Source organism: Pseudorasbora parva, chromosome 11, assembly GCF_024679245.1.
Source record: "Pseudorasbora parva isolate DD20220531a chromosome 11, ASM2467924v1, whole genome shotgun sequence".
Taxonomy (NCBI): domain Eukaryota; kingdom Metazoa; phylum Chordata; class Actinopteri; order Cypriniformes; family Gobionidae; genus Pseudorasbora; species Pseudorasbora parva.
The window spans coordinates 44,296,497-44,314,105 of NC_090182.1; the positions used below are offsets into that span (position 1 = coordinate 44,296,497).

Consider the following 17,609-nt stretch of genomic DNA (forward strand, 5'->3'; position numbering starts at 1 on the left):
AGAACCGGCCACAGGGTCATGGGCGGCCAAGGCTCATTGATGCACGTGGGGAGCGAAGGCTGGCCCGTGTGGTCCGATCAAACAGACGAGCTACTGGAGCTCAAACTGCTCCAGAAGTTAATGCTGGTTCTGATAGAAAGCTGTCAGAATACACAGAGCATCTCAGTTTGTTGCGTATGGGGCTGCTGACCTGTCAGGGTGCCCATGCTGACCCCTGTTCACTGCTGAAAGCACCAACAGTGGCACTTGAGCATCAGAACTGGACCACGGAGCAATGGAAGAAGGTGGCCTAGTCAGATGAATCACGTTTTCTTTTACATCACGTGGATGGCCGGGTGTGTGTGCATCACTTACCTGGGGAACACATGGCCCCAAGCAGAGGCAGTGTGATGCTTTGGGCAATGTTCTGCTGGGAAACCTTGGGTCCTCCATCCATGTGGATGTTACTTTGACACGCTCCACCTAGCATTGCTGAGACCATGTTCAGCCTTTCATGGAAACGGTATTCTGGTGGCTGTGGCTCTTCCAGCAGGATAATGCTCCTGACACAAAAGCACAAATGATTCAGGAATGGTTTGAGGAGCACAACAATGAGTTTTAAGGTGTTGACTTGGCCTCCAAATTCCCCAGATCTCAATCCAATCGAGCATCTGTGGGATGTGCTGAACAAACAAGTCTGATCCATGGAGGCCCCACCTCAAAACTTACAGAACTTAAAGGATCTTCTGCTCTGAACATCTTGGTGCCAGATACCACAGCACACCTTTAGGGGTCTAGTGGACTCCATGCCACTACGGGGGAAAAAAGGGGGCCAACATAATATTAGGTATAGGAAGGTTTTCATAATGTTATGCCTTATCGGTGTACAGTTACCAACATGTTCCACCAGCAGGCGGCGCTGCTGCTGCGCTTTATTGAGTTCCCCGTGTGCTCGAGCGCCCTCTGCCGGAACGATCACGCAAAACTTGGATCAAACATGTCACCGACGGCTAATGTGCACCTTTAATGGAAAAGCTTTCCTCTCGGCGGCAGGTTAGTTCATCCCAGGGGATTATTTGAGCTCCGACTTCCCGCAGAGCCACTTAAGATCAAAATCTCTCGCGGTTTGTTGTGATTACCTCACGAGACCAGCGCGTTTGTTGTTGATGTCCAGGAAACGCTCGGATTTTTCCCTTTCCCGTCTTTGCAAGGACGACTAATTAACTTCATTTATCGCTCATATTTGATTTCTTACTGCATTAATAATTCTATTTCTCGCTCTCGCCGTTTCTGCTCCCCGGAAATATCCACTTGTAGAGTTTCTAATCCACTTGTGGAGCCGTGCCGAGGCCTGTGTGTGTGTGTGGCGCATTATGTCCGCGTGCATGTGAAAAAGTATCGCGCTTGTTTACGTTTTTAACTTGATTTGATTTCGGGGGCTTTAACTTCGCGTAGACATGCCCGGTGCGCGCGAGATCGGGATGGTGGGCGCCGCGCTCGCGCTAACGGGAGGAGTCGCGTGCGCCGTCTGCTATCTGATGCATCAGCCGCGGGAAAACAAGAAAAAAGTGAAGGACGAGCTGCATGAGGAGAACGAGAGCAACAAAGAACACGTGCATAAAGCAGACAAGACCGAAACTGCACAACAAACGCCTATAATATCAGAGGTTTGTTCCTTTTGATCCAGTTTATCCTCTTGGATTTCAGTTTATTGTAGTGTTTTGGTTGCACGCGAGGCCACGACGCAACGCAGAAATAAAATAATAGTCCAGTTTACAGTTGATTTAATAATTCTTAATGTATCTCATATTATTGAAATGTTTAATGCTTATCTTATCATGCACAGTCAGTCTATACATATTAGTATTCTATTATTATTATCATAATGCATAACACATCTTTAAAGTAGATGCAAATAGTTAAAAACAACATGCATATATTCTCTAATGTTAATATTAATTAATACACATCAGACAATTATACGTAAAAGATACTTTCAGTGCATGCAACTTTGATTTATTTTTGTTGAAATTTTAACATTATTTGTTAACATTGTGATTTATAATGTTAGATGCAGATATTTGAAAAAAACATCACCCAACTTTTAATATTTTCTCTAACGTTAGTAATTTATTAACATTATCAGAATATGTAATGCTTAAAAATAAACTTTCAGTGCATGCAAATAATCCCATAGCCTATAATATTATGCCAGTGAATATTTTTAGAAAGGTTAATAGTTATTTGTTAACATTGTAATTTATAACATTAGGTGCAAGTAGTTAAAAATACCATGCATCTTTAAATCATATTTTTGAAATTAATAAACATTATAGGAATGTGTGATGCTTAAACAGTCCCATATAGTATTATTATAATAATAACTTTTATTAATATATTTATAAATGTTAATAATAATTTGTTAACATAATTCTGATGCTGAAAGTACATGCCTAATATTAAGACATTGATTCATGTTTTAATAAAATAATAATGCTTCTTCATAAAAGTTATTACAATGATTTTTCATTTTATTTTAAGGTGTTGTTATATATTTAAGTACTGAGTAATATAGGATTAACTACATGTTCTTACTATAAGGTTAGGGTAGGATTAGGGTTTGGTTAAGGGTTAGTTGCAAGTAATTATGCATAATTTACTGTTATTACTATATGGTAAGTATATGAAACAAGGAAGCTGTAAAACAAGGTGTTACCTTTAAATTATTTCAGTTTTGCCTAAAAGTTAATTAAAACCCCACTTTAGATAAATGTGCATGCATGAATTTAGTTTAGTTGCAGTGCGATCCGTCTGGTCCTGTGTGAGGCAGCTTTGCTCTCCCATCATGCGGTGATTTCTGCAGTAAACCGGCAGAGAAAGCTGTTCTAATGTGGTTTTATTTGTGCTCTGTGTTGTGCAGCCCAGGACGGCAGGTACTCAGGTGCTGGTTTTGGGTCTGGACGGGGCAGGAAAGACGAGTTTACTGCACTGTTTTGCCACAGGCAGCCTGGAACAAGACGTGTGTCCCACTCAGGGCTTCAACGCCGTCTCCATCAACAAGGAGGAGCTTCAGATCGAGTTCTTAGAGAGTAAATATAGCGATTCCTGTGGCTTGCAGCATCATATGGGTATGCATCCAAATGTCTCCTGAAGTGAAGAGTGTAATGTTTTTGTCTGTCATGCAGTTGGAGGCACAGAGAAGCTGCGTGATTACTGGCGGATGTATCTGGGGAAGGCGCGTGTGATGGTGTTCGTGGTGGACTCGTCTGACCCAGAGCGATTTCCTCTGGCTAAACGTCTCCTGCACCAGCTCCTGTCTCTTGACCCCTGCCTGCCTCTCGTGCTGCTCGCCAACAAACAGGTGAGGAGTTGTCGTGCTGCGCTCCATAATCCTCTCTGTCTGATCGCGTGCGTGTCAGGACCATCTGGCTGCTCAGAAGGGAGCTTCAGAGCCGGTGCCAGGGCACAGACTGACCGGCCAGGCAATAATTCTTGAGTCCCTGGGGGGCGAGGGGACGAGAGATCCATGTGCTGAGCCCCCGGCCCAAGTTTTTTACTTTAGAATATTTTAGAGCATTTTAATTCTGTGCCGACTAGGGATTTAACGATTCCCTTAAAGGGGGGTTGCATGCGATTTGACTTTTTTAACTTTAGTTAGTGTGTAATGTCGCTGCTTGAGTATGAACAGTGTCTGCAAAGTTACAGCTCTGAAAGTTCACTGCAAACGGAGATATTGTCTTTTAAAGTTATGGCAGTTTATTGCCTACAAAAGCGGCCGGTTTGGACTACAACGAGCTTCTTCCTGTGTTGGTGACATCATAAACCCTCGCTAGTCTCCGCAGATGTGACTTCTGCCCTTAATGGGAAGGGGCGTGGCGTTTCCGGCAACCTGTGCTTGGCACTTCAGCCAATAAAAATACAGGAAACTACATTTGGCCATCTAACCAATCTTATGCTGCCTTCACGTGCTGTCTGAATTATCGTAAATACGAGTTTCCGAGGTAAAAATTGCACATGAACGCCCTCTGATGTCGTGTTTACCACTGGGAAGTTCGGAAAAAATTTTGATACCCAAGTTCCCGAGATGGGCGTGGCATAACCGTTAAAAGTGGCAGATGGGAGACGAATTCCTGCTGTGGCAGGTGTTTTGTTAGTTTTTTTCCCCACAACAATTTAATTGTCTTGTCTTGTCGTTAAAGTAGTACATTTTTACATAAATTAATAATCATTTGAAGCATATTGTGTATTTTAAACACATCGAAAATCGCATCTAGTTGACCATCATTCCAGAATAGTGAGATCTAGATATTGTGGTAAATCTAGCTATACAATAGGACCATATATGGCTGAAAACTATTGCCATTTTAGTCATTAAGCAGCCTTCTCTTGTCTACATTATGCCTTTATTGTGAATGTGATTATAAACAATATGCTTTCGTGTTGTGCTGCTATGTTTGCCAGTGATTCTATGAATTTCTGGGACCAGGAAATTGCTGAAATGGTTATAGTGTTAAAATAATATTTTCCATAGACGCACAAAAGTATGAACCTGGCATCCTCCATTCTTTCCGACAACAAAGCACCTGAACACAACAAGCTCGTAATCACGACTTCTGAAGTGGGCAGTAGGAAACTTCCGACAGCAGCATAAGACCATTGCGTTTTTCTGAGGGATGGGCTTCATAAAAGCAGGAAGCTAACGAGCCGTTCAAAGGACAGTGGAGACAGCGGTGTGGAATAAAGGGAGAATAGAAGAAAAATACAGCATTAAAAAAAAGAAGAAGTATTAAGACATGTTATACTACGCCACATAAACACAACCAAGCCTTAAAAAAAAACACAGAACCACCCCTTTAACTCACTCTGCGATACGATTGACGATTCTCTCACAATTTTATTATTTGACAAATTATAAAATGAAAGTGTCCTTTTATTTCTCAGCTAAACCCGCCTCCGGCGTGACGACTCCAATCTTTCGAATAATCTTACAAATATCTATTGATCTAATTTGACTTCTGACCTGTAATGTTGCCAGAATAATAATCATACACTGTTTGTTCATCGGTCAGAGAAGAACTGGCACCCCGTCTGGTTTCTCCCAAGGTTTTCTTCTCCATTCTGGCTCTGAAGGAGTTTTGGTTGCTTGCCACCGTTGCCTTTGGCTTTTGGCTTGCTCAGCTGGGGACATTTAAATGTTAACTATATTACAGATCTGCCGCATTGTCACTATATGGATAATTGAAATGAGCTGAAATATATAAAGAAAATATAACAATCTACAAAGTCTATGTTCAATTGCTGCCCTCAGCTAAGCAGCACGGTATGAACCCTAGACATTGAGACACGTAAATCATAAAAATAATCAATCAAAACATGCAATAATAAACAAAATACTCCATAATCAGGTGAACAGACGTTCATGTGGTGATGAGCCCTATGTTTATCATCACAGTATTTCTGATTTATTGATTTAAGTGTTTCAGTAAGACAGTAATAACTTGAGTCAGCAGGTTAGCTGGAAACTTTCACAATATAAAACACAAAACTGTATTTTGAACACCCGGTAGACAATATATACATCAATAATTATTCATACTTACAGGCTGTGATTCTGATGAGATGCTCCAAATAAACTGTGTATTGACACATCTTTCAAGAGCAAGCGTTTTGTGAATCCTGAGATTTTAAAAGCCATCGTCAGTAAAATAAAATTATGCCAGCAGCCACCTCGATTAGCCTAAATAGATTATGTATATGGATAGATTATGTAAATAGATCCCATGTTGCAGTTTAGGAACCATACAGTTTGAGAATATTGGTAAGATGACTTTCATTTCAATAAGCATTTCAATTGTGTTACGTTAATGTTTTGATTGGGCTTGCCTTGCCTTGCCTAAACATTTCAGAATGCCTTCCTACAGTTGCTTAATAAAAGCGGGCTTTCCACACAAACAAACGTACGTGTCATTAGTATATGAGGGAAAAAATAGATTTTAACTGTCGGGCTCGGGTCGGGCTCGGACATAAATATTGTAATGCCTGTCGGGCTCGGGTCGGGTTCGGTTACTGCTCTGTCAGACGCGGGCCGGGCTCGGACAGAAAAATGCGGCCCGATCCGCACTCAAGTGCCAACATCTTCACACTCTTCTCTCTGTCCCGCAGGACGTGCCCGGAGCTCGTGGCATCACTGATCTGTACGAGGCGCTGGATTTGGGGAACGTTGGCGACGGCCACCGGCTCAGTGTGATCGGGACTCAGGTGAAGAAGGGGAAGTCTGTGGCCAACGCCGGTGTGCAGGACGCCCGTGACCTCATCATAGACATGATGGCAGACGACTGACCACCGGCTGCGTCCTCAAACGGTTTCTTTATTCAGGGCTTCACATTCACCAAATGACAACCAAACAGCCTGTTTCTGTTTCTGTAGTAGAGGAGAGAATAGCTGAAGTAGTGGACACTTAAACATCATGATTGCTTAAAATGAGAGAGAAAACGGAGCATTTTGAAAAAGATGCCAAAGATGATAATGTCTTTCAGTGTATTGCTGCTGCTGCTGTTGTGTATTATGGGATGTTTGAATATGTTATGAATCTTCTAAATCTCTTTTATGAAGACTGTATGTGTTTGCTAGATGATCAGATGCTTTCATTGGTTTATGATGTGACTGGCTGACTTGTCAGTAATGATAGTTTTACACTGCAAATGTCTGTATATTAATTTTGTAACTTGACCTTTCTGTCTTTAATTGGATTTTTAATGCCAGAAATCAAGTGAAGATTTGATATATTTTATGATTGGTCTTTTTTGATAACCATTAAATATTGATTGAAATGGCTGAATATGGTTGTCATTTTTGTAACAGAAATGAGAGTTAAAAAAAATCCCCCAATGTTACTTTGATCATGTGACCGGTTGCCATAATAACAGCTTCCTTGGCAACAACCGTCTCTGTTGTGTTACTATTCAGTAAGCTTTCAGTTTCCCAGGATCCCTTTGGGCCGAGAGGTCTGTAGTTGGACAGAATGGACTCAGGTAACGTCTACATTTAAAAACAAAACCTAAATATTTTCTCGGGTTTTTTTACTGAAATATTTGCTAATATATGTTTTTTTTATTATTATTATTTTCCTGTAAGACTTGGATAGGTATGTATGTATGTCATAATAACATTTCGTTTTTCATTCACTTCCTTCATATTTTTAAGAGGATTGATAAAATGTTTGCTTGTAGAATTTCATTTCTAGCTCAACCAAAAACATCCAAGACCATTTGGGCCACAACACCTTGGTAAAAACTTTGTTTTTTGCATGTACTTTAACTTGATTTATACCTTGAAACCAAGTATATTTTCAACCATGAGTACTCGGCACTAGCCAAATACAGACATAAAGCAGTTGTTTCGTCCGTTGATCCAGCTGACATATGGCCAGTGTGTTGTGCTTGTGTTCTGGGCTTCAGGACGCTGACGTGGGGAAACCAGGAGTCAATCCGGCCGCTGTCCCGCTCAGCACTGAGGGCCGTCCCGAGCCCCAGAATAAAGGCTTTGGCCCAACATAAGAGAGACTTCTCCCTCCAGATTCAGCTCAGGTACAGCCAGTGAGGCTTTAAAAATATAAATTTATACTTTCATTCAGCAGGGATGCATGAAATTAATTGAAAGTGCCAGTAAAGAGATTTATAATGTTACTAAATATTATAATATTACTTTTGAACTTTCTATTCATCAAAGAATGATAAATGTCATAAATGTGTCTTGAGCATCAAATCCTCATATGAGTGATTAGTGAAGGATCATGTGACACTGAAGACTGGAGTAATGATGATAAATTCAGCTTTTATCACAGGAATAAAGCACACTTTACTATATATTCACATAAAATATAGTTATTTAAATTTGTTATAATATTTCACTATTTTAGATCAAATAAATGCAGCCTTGGTGAGCATAAAAGATGTCTTTCTAAAATGTTTTCAAAAATCGCACCGACCCTAAGTGTTTGATCAGTAGTGTACTCGGTTGTGTGGGCTCAGGTTTAGCCGCTTCAGCGCATACTGAAGGAGCATTTAAGTTAATAATGAATGAGAATTTGAGGTCAGTGTTCACAAACCAGCAAGTGATAGTGTAAGCTATTATTTAGTGGAAATGTTGAAGAAAGCAATTCACATTTCCTGTTGTTCATTTTTGGATGCTTTAAAAGAGGGGTTTTCAATTGTTTAGATCAGGGGTTTTCAAAACCATTCCTGGAGCCTCCCCAGCACTGCACATTTTGGATGTCTCCCTTATTAGTGTCTTATTTAACACAGCTGTATTAACTCATCAGCTGATTAGTTTAGTACTCCATGAGCTGAGCTGGGTGTATCCAATAAGGGAGATATCCAAAATGTGCAGTGCTGGGGAGGCTCCAGGAATGATTTTGAAAACCCCTGGTTTAGATGCAACGGACCCCCAAATACAATATATATACAAAAGTAATGGGACACCCCACAAAATGAATTCAGGTGTTCCATCTCTTCATGGCCACAGGTGTATAAATCAAGCACTAGGCATGCAGACGCTTCTACACACATTAGTGAAAGAATGGGTCGCTCTCAGGAGCTCAGTGAACTCAAGCATGAGGCCGTGATAGGTTTCCACCTGTGCAATAAGGCCATTCGGGAAATTTCCTCACTACTAAATATTCCACACTCAACTGTTAGTGGTGTTATAACAAAGGGGAAGCGATTGGGAACAACAGCAACTCAGCCATGAAGTAATAGGCCACGTAAAATCACAGAGCGGGGTCAGCGCATGTTGAGGGTCAGAGTGCGCAGAAGTCGCCAACTTTCTGCAGAGTCAATAGCTACAGACCTCTAAACTTCTGTGGCCTTCAGATGAGCTCAAGAACAGTGTGTAGAGAGCTTCATGAATGGGTTTCCATGGCCGAGCAACTCATCCAAGCCTTACATCACCAAGAGCAATGCAAAGTATGGGATTTAGTGGAGTAAAGCAGCCGCCACTGGACTCTAGAGCAGTGAGACGTGTTCTCTGGAGTGACCAATCACGCTTCTGTCTGGCAATCCCATGGATGAGTCTGGGTTTGGCGGTTGCCAGGTGACCGGTGCTTGCCTGATTGCATTGTGCCAAGTGTAAAGTGTGGTGGAGGGGATATTATGGTGTGGAGTTGTTTTTCAGGGGTTGGGCTTGGTACCTTAGTTCCAGTGAACTCTTAATGCTTCAGCAAACCAAGACATTTTGGACAATTTCCTGCTCCCAACTTGTAGGAACAATTTGGGGACGGTCCCTTCCTGTTCCAACATGACTGCGCTCCAGTGCACAAAGTGTCGGTCCATAAAGACATGGATGAGCGAGTTTGGTGTGGAGGAACTTGACTGGCCTGAACAGAGTCCTGAGCTCAACCCGATAGAACAGCTTTGGGATGAATTAGAGCCGAGACTGAGAGCCAGGCCTTCTCATCCAACATCAGTGCCTGACCTCACAAATGAGCTTCTAGAACAGTGGTTCCCAAACCTGTCCTGGAGGACCCCCAGCACTGCACATTTTGCATGTTTCCCTCATCAGACACACCTGATCCAACTCATCAGCTCATTAGTAGAGATGGCAAGACCTGAAGTGGGTGTGTCTGATGAGGTAGACATACAAAATGTGCAGTGCTGGGGGTCCTCCAGGACAGGTTTGGGAACCACTGTTCTAGAAGAATGGTCAATAATCCCCATAAACACACTCCTAAACCTTGAGGAAAACCTTCCCAGAAGACTTAATGCTGTTAGACCTGTAAAGGGTGGGCCGACTCCATATTAAACCCTACGGATTGAGAATGAGATGGCATTAAAGTTCATGTGATTGTAAAGACAGGCTTCCCAAAACTTTTGGCAATATAGTGTATGATCATCCTAAAATGTAAGGCATCTGTCTTTTATAAACACAAAAGTAATACAAACAATTCTAAAATTAGTTTGTAATATTATTATATATTTTTTTCAAGTAACTAGTAATGTATTATGTACTATGTATTTTATTTTATTTTAATGTAATTTATTTATTTATATGAATCAATGTTTATTTAATTTTTTAAAACTAATTTAATCTATTTAATAGATTAATATCTAACTAATTCTTATTTTATTTTAATCACATTATTTACATCTAAGTTATTGCTTTAATCGTCTAGTTTTTTAATTTTTTATTATTGTAATATATAAATATATTTTTTATAGTTTTCCCCTAGATTTTTCCACACTGCGGCTCCAGCTGAACACCTGCTTTAGACTGTACATGTGTACTTTACACCAAACTCAGTCATAGTTTGATCAAGCATGCTATTAAAAGTGACTGTGCGTATTTTCTAGCATGGCCAAGATGCATTTATAGACAAGCACTGTTCTGTCTTACCCTGAAAAAACCCCTCCACATTCATACATTCATATTATGTGGGAAAACTGCTTTCTCTGCCCAAGTGCCCAGCGGTCCGGTCATCTGCCCCAGTCTGAATGAGCAGGTTGTGTCTGAAGCCATAGAGATTTTATGAGATAATGGATAAACTGAAAATGAGTCCAGCTGGCAAGAACGTTTCCAGCCCATTCCCCTCAAGAGAGCATAAAAATCGCTCGTATAAAAGACAAAGACAACACTGAGAAATATGGGTGTGATTAGCATAAACACTTTCCAAACCCTACAATCTTAGAAAAAAAGAGTTGGGTTCTTCTGTATATAGAAGTCTAGTGTTCTTCACTCGATTTATGCCCAAAACTTTAAATAAGGAGAAATGTCTTAAATGATTACATAATATTTTCATATTTAATGGGGTATTTTAGTGTTTGTCCTAGAACCTTTTCTTCTAGGAGTTTCACTTGTTCCTATCAAGCATCCTGTGTGTAACACTCGTCCTATTGTCTTATTTGAAAAGGCGGATTTTCTCTCGGATGTCAGACATTCCCTCTGCAATCTTCCTGCAGGAAAGAGGAAGACGACCGAAGGATGAAGATCTCCCGCCCTTCCTCTCATGCAGTGCAGTACGAGAACATCGTCCGTCTAGCGACTCCCAAAACCAGAGGCAGAAGCGCCCAGGATGTGAAGTAAGAGAACCTGCCGGACCCATACAGTTTCATGAAATATTTCCAAAATTAAAATGAGCTCCTGCTGAGGAGGAAGCCAGTAGTCTACAACATCTGTTTTTATCAGTAGCATTTACTCTGATTGTGTGTGTGTGTGCGTGAGAGAGATGCTTTCAGACAGTAGTCCTGTCTGTAACCCCAGGCAAGGTTTGTGTTTGACCACAGAAATAGTTTTCTTTTCTTTTTTTAATCTTACATCACAGTTTCAGATCTGGGCCCAGTTTCATCTCCAGCTGTTTTAAAGACTCCCATATTACGTCAGATTATTGTCAGATACACATGATCACATGACATTTTTTGATCACAAGACTTCATGCCATTATATTTTGAAAGAATTCAGTGGTCAATAAATAGTCATGCTCACCTCAGCATTCAGCTGAACAATTTATTTTACAACCTGTGGACTTTTGTTACGTAACATCTGAAGATCACATGCGCTGCAAACCAGAAGAAAGCTGTGATTCTTCTCAAACCAGCAGCAGAGGATGTTTGCAGCAGGTCTTAGACATGACGCTATTAGAAAAGAAAGTGTGTGATAGAATTATTATTAATTAAAACCAAAACAAACAAAAAAAATCATGATTTGGAATTTACTTAATAACTGATAAAGAACTAAAAATTACTACTAATAAAAATGTAAAAAACAAATAATTTACTCTAATTAAAGCTAACATATAAAACTGAAAATATGAAAAAAAGTTTTTTTTAAAGTTTTTTTTTTTACATGTAACAAAATATGAACAAAAAGTATAATAGTGCACTATATTGCCAAAGGTTTTAGGACGCCTGCACATGCTTTAATGATGGCATTGAACATGAACCTTAATGCCATCCCATTCTTAATCTGTAGGGTTTAATATGGAGTCGGCCCACCCTTTACAGCTCTAACAGCTTCAGCTTCAAAATGTCTTGGTTTGCTGAAGCATTAAGAGTTCCTTTCACTGGAACTAAGGGGCCAAGGCCAACCCCTGAAAAACAACCCCACACCATTATCCCTCCTCCACCAAACTTTACACTTGGCACAATACAGGTAGGCAAGTACCGTTCACCTAGCAACCGCCAAACCCAGACTCATCCATGGGATTGCCAGTTGGAGAAGCATGATTGGTCACTCCAGAGAACATGTGTCACTGCTCTAGAGTCCAGTGTCGGTGTGCTTTACTCCACTGCATCCCACGCTTTGCATTGCTCTTGGTGATGTAAGGCTTGGATGAGCTGCTCGGCCATGGAAACCCATTCATGAAGCTCTCTACACACTGATCTTGAGCTCATCTGAAGGACACAGAAGTTTGGAGGTCTTTAGCGATTGACTCTGCTGAAAGTTGGTGACTTCTGCGCACTGTGACCCTCACCATGCGCTGACCCCACTCTGTGATTTTACGGACACATTCTTTCACTAATGTGTGGAGAAGCGTCTGCATGCCCAAGGCTTGATTTATACACCTGTGGCCATGGAAGTGATTGAACACCTGAACCGATTAGATTTTTGGCGATATATTGTATATCAGTGATCCTACACCAACACTGGTTGTCATTTACAATATAGAAAATAAAAATGTACACCTAAAAAAATTTCTAAAAAAAACTTCTAAAATCGGTGTGCAGGTTTGCTCAGAAAATATTCAAAAGTTTGGGGTCGGTAATATTTTTTAATGTTTTTGAAAAAAGTCTCTTCTGCTCACCAAGGCTGCATTTATTTGATAAAAAAACTGTAAAATATTATTGCAATTAAAAATAAGTGTTTTCTTTATTAATATATTATATGATGTAATTTATTCCTGTGGAGTAATGATGCTGAAAATTCATCAGTCTTCAGTGTCACATGATCTTTCAGAAATCATTCTGATATGATGATTTGCTGCTTTTTGTGAAACCATGATCATGATGCATTCTTTTCAATAGAAATTGCAAATAAACAGCATTTATTTAAAATAGAAATATTTTGTAACATTATAAATGTCTTCTACATTGTCATTTTTTAACAATTTAATGCATCCCTTATTTCTTTCAAATATATTTTTCTGATGCCAAACTTTTGAAATGTAGTGTAAAGCAGCATCTTTTGCTCTGATGTGTGTGTGTGTGTGTGTGTGCGTGTGTGTGTGCGTGTGCGTGTGCGTGTGCGTGTGCGTGTGCGTGTGCGTGTGCGTGTGTGTGTGTGTGTGTGTGTGTGTTTCTCTAGTTCTCCACACTCATTGCTGTGTGAGCATGACTGTCCCATCTGGCACACAAGTCCCAGTGTGAGGAACGTAATGGTGTCACCTCGAATCCTCCATCTGGCCAACCCTAAAACCAACCACCCAAACTTCACCAGCAATAGACAGGTCCGGACCTACAGTTTAATCCCACCAAGGAAAGATTCTGGTGCTCAATTCATTGTGACAACGAGTTTTGCAGTCAAATTTACATTTGTTTTGTGTCCAGAATGTCCAGACATTCATCTCATATGCAGCTCAAACAGCCAAGATGACGGCCAGACTCGAGCAGCTCTCACTGCCCAGACTAAGAGAGAACAGACACTTCTATGAGCCCGGACGACCAGAGAGTCCAATCCGACCTGTAAGAGACAGACACAGCTGCTGTATATGTGTATATATATATATATATATGCGCTGAATGTGTATATGTGTCCTGAATGAAACTTCATACTGTTCATGGAATACAGCAAGAATTACTCTAAAGTATACAGACTGACCAACCTTAATCAAGTATTTCAGAAAGAATAAAGTGAATTTGTGAAATCTACGCTATGTAGCTTTCACGGCAGTGGCTCAGTGGTTCATGTATCTACAAACCGGAAGGTTGGTGGTTCACTCCCCGGTTCCACCTGACCAAGTGTCGAAGTGTCCTTGAGCGAGACACCTAACCCCAGCTGCTCCCGACGAGCTGGATGGCGCCTTACATGGCTGACATCGCCGTCGGTGTATGAATGGGTGAATGTGAGGCAAGATGTAAAGCGCTTTGGATGGCCATAGGGTCTGTTAAAAGCGCTATATATATATGCAGTCCATTTACCATGTAGCCTTTGGCCCTCTTGTGGCTGAAGTGTAAAATGACGTGTGATTTGTGGAAGAACATTGCTTTTGTCATTACATGAGTTATGGTGGCACTGTTCTATGCAGTTAAATCAGATTTTTTTTAAATTTCATAATTATATATATGGGGGGGCCCTTAGAAGTCAGTTTTCTATACATACACTAACATTTGTATAGAATTTATGTTCAAATGGCTTTTGTTTACATTTTAAGTGTTTTTATGATAAAAATGCAATACCCCACCCATTGGTATCACTATGGTATTTGGTACGGGGGCCCAGCAAGATGGTTTGTACCCAGGGCCCAAAATTTGTTGCTACGCCGCTATATATATATATATTTATAATATATTAATAATGTATTAATTAATATATTATTTATCCTCACATAACACTGGTTTGTCGGTTACATATAAAAAATAAAAAATCTAAACCTAAAAAAAATCTTTGCAGATTTGCCTGGAAACCATTCAGAAGTCTGGGGTCTGAAAAATGTTTTTTATGTTGCAAAAGTTGGCAACACTGACATTAGACAGCGATTGCTATTCATATCAAATAATGGTGGAAACTATAACTTAGCAAAAGTATTTATAGGTAAATAAACCAAAGTACTTGTTTAGAGCAGAGGCATTGTTATCAACATAAATATTGTTCTGTGAACTGTAGTTTCACAGCAAATGTGATGTTACGCAGAGGCTATGTTGATTCATGTTTTATTACGGATATACTGTCGCTTTTTCGCTTGCAAACTCTTTTCGATCCGATTGTTGTGGCTTCAAGCTCCTTCCACTGGATTTAGCTGTAGAGTGATCTTTTCTCCTTTATTTACAGATATGATGTAAACACGAATTATGAAAATATGCAGTTTCCCAGGGAATCCGTCACGGTTATCTATTCCTTTTATTATAGATTATTAATATATGCTTACCATAGTCACTTAGGGTAAGCCAAAGACACGGGTGGGAGAAGGTTTTATGAAGAAGAAAAGAAGTACTCAAAATAGTTTAATTGTTGGTCACTCTTGTTGCACAATGTGAAATACGTCTGGATTCCCAAAGGTGGTTGATTCAGGTGTCTTTGGTTTCTCTTACAGGTGTCTAGAGGAGCCAGAAAAGCCACGGTGAGTGCCCGGATCCGAGATTTATCCGCTCCTAAAGCCCTCTCTAAAGATTACATCCCACCCAGAGAACCGACATGGCAGTCATGAGAAAACGGGAGAAAGACAGACCGCAGAGCTGTGGTTTCCTGTACATTCATCATCTGAAGCGTCTATGTTTTGTCATCCTCTCACCATCTTGTTTTTTCAGTCAGGAGTTTGGTGATGGTCTCTTGTTCTTTCTTTCGCTCTGGTTTTCTAATCAAGGTCTCTGCTGCCAAACCTGCTCGGCTTCTCAAACAGGACTGTGTGTTTTACGGCGGTAGTGTATCCATCTCTTCTGCTCTTTCTGTTCAGCCATTGCTTTTAAGTCAAGTCACCCTTTATTTTATATCACTTTATACAATTCAGATTGTTTCAGAGCAGCTTTACAGTGATAACAGGAAAACGATGCGTTTGGGCTGTAGTTCAGCTGAAGTCAGTTCAGTGTAAAGGTCATCAATTATTAAATGAGTTCATTTCATCTATAAAGCAGTCCAGCTCAGTTCAGTTCTCGTTCATCGGCGTCAGATCAATCATATTGTTGAATATTAAGCTTTCTGAGAAAACACTGTGAGAGAGTCTCTGATCATCCGCATCTGTGGATCAGTGTAAGTGTTGTTGCCTGGACTTTCATTCTACACAGTTTACTGTAATATAACATGTCATCATTTTATAGAACAATAATTATGTATATATATACACAGTCACATTACCTTAAGTTTGGGGTCTGTACGTTTGGAAAAATAAAGACATTCAATTGATATATTTTTTTTATGATGTTACAAAATATTCAATTTCAAGGACATACTGTTCTTTTAAACTTTGAAAAAAGTAATGTATCAGTTTCCACGAAAATATTAAACATTACATATTAATATATAATGTTTAATATTTTTGTATGTATATACACATTGATCAGGCATAACATTATGATCACCTTCCTAATATTGTGTTGGTCCCTCTTCTGCTGACAAAACAGCCCTGACCCATCGAGGCATGGACTCCACTAGACCCCTAAAGGTGTGCTGTGGTATCTGCCACCAAGATGTTAGCAGCATATCCTTTAAGTCCTGTAAGTTGGGAGATGAGGCCTCCATGGATCAGACTTGTTTGTTCAGCACATCCCACAGATGCTCGATTGGATTGAGATCTGGGGAATTTGGAGGCCAAGTCAACACCTCAAACTCGTGGTTGTGCTCCTCAAACCATTCCTGAAGCATTTGTGCTTTGTGTCAGGAGCATTATCCTGCTGGAAGACCTTTTCCATGAAAGGTGGAACATGGTCTGCAAAAATGCTTAGGTAGGTGGAGCGTGTCAAAGTAACATCCACATGGATGCCTCATGGATACCCAAGGTTTCCCAGCAGAACATTGCCCAAAGCATCACACTGCCTACGCTTGCTTACCTTCTTCCCATAGTGCATCCTGGGGCCATGTGTTCCCCAGGTCAGCAACACACGCACCCGGCCATCCACGTGATGTAAAAGAAAACGTGATTCATCAGACCAGGCCACCTTCTTCCATTGCTCCGTGGTCCAGTTCTGATGCTCACGTGCCACTGTTAGTGCTTTCAGCAGTGAACAGGGGTCAGCATGGGCACCCTGACAGGTCAGCAGCCCCATACGCAACAAACTGTGATACTCTGTGTATTCTGACACCTTTCTATCAGAACCAGCATTAACTTCTTGAGCAGTTTGAGGCTCGTCTGTTTGATCGGACCACACGGGCCAGCCTTCGCTCCCCACGTGCATCAATGAGCCTTGGCCGCCCATGACCCTGTGGCCGGTTCTCCACTGTTCCTTCCTTGGAGCACTTTTGATAGATACTGACCACTGCAGACCGGGAACAGCCCACAAGAGCTGCAGTTTTGGAGATGCTCTGACCCAGTTGTCTAGCCAACACAATCTGGCCCTTGTCAAACTCGCTCAAATCCTTACGCTTGCCCATTTTTCCTGCTTCTAACACATTAACTCTGAGGACAAAATGTTCACTTGCTGCCTAATATATCCCACCCACTTTTACAGGTGCTGTTATGATGGCATTATGGTCATAGTGTTATGCCTGATCGGTGTGTAAATAAATAAATAAATAAATATATGTTTGTTTATTTAGACAGAGTGTGTGTCTATTTATATGTGTGTGACCTTGTGGCTGGCCCATTGGCACCGGTGGAGGTGTGACAGGCAGACGTGCCTTACAGATATTACAACTGTTTAGTTAAAGCTACACTGTGTGATATTTTCCCCCATCTAGCGGTGTAAAGGTATATGACCATCCAGTGAATAATAGTTTCTGCTCCTCTCAATTTCGATTTCGTTTCAACTCCTACGGTGGCCGATTTAGTCATG

At 40.7% G+C, this 17,609-nt stretch overlaps 2 protein-coding genes across 3 annotated transcripts; both read left to right on the forward strand.

The window, feature by feature from the left end:
* Nucleotides 1-825: 825 nt before the first annotated feature.
* Nucleotides 826-6,813, forward strand: arl9 (ADP-ribosylation factor-like 9). Of its 2 annotated transcripts, none has more exons than XM_067458074.1 (4): nucleotides 826-1,032; nucleotides 2,900-3,068; nucleotides 3,165-3,340; nucleotides 6,142-6,813. In XM_067458074.1, the coding sequence occupies exons 1-4, from the start codon at nucleotides 1,006-1,008 to the stop codon at nucleotides 6,316-6,318; spliced, it is 549 nt and encodes a 182-aa protein (XP_067314175.1). In that variant the 5' UTR covers nucleotides 826-1,005; the 3' UTR covers nucleotides 6,319-6,813. The 2 variants fall into 2 exon arrangements, with proteins under 2 accessions (XP_067314175.1, XP_067314174.1); XM_067458073.1 differs by having other exon boundaries at nucleotides 828-1,646.
* A 148-nt stretch (nucleotides 6,814-6,961) lies between these two features.
* On the forward strand, nucleotides 6,962-16,025 carry LOC137092437 (sperm microtubule associated protein 2-like). Its single transcript, XM_067456686.1, has 7 exons — nucleotides 6,962-7,010; nucleotides 7,209-7,265; nucleotides 7,437-7,565; nucleotides 10,932-11,051; nucleotides 13,273-13,414; nucleotides 13,515-13,679; nucleotides 15,218-16,025. Exons 4-7 carry the CDS (start codon nucleotides 10,954-10,956, stop codon nucleotides 15,329-15,331), a joined length of 519 nt encoding a protein of 172 aa, XP_067312787.1. The 5' UTR covers nucleotides 6,962-7,010; nucleotides 7,209-7,265; nucleotides 7,437-7,565; nucleotides 10,932-10,953; the 3' UTR covers nucleotides 15,332-16,025.
* The last annotated feature ends 1,584 nt before the right edge of the window (nucleotides 16,026-17,609 follow it).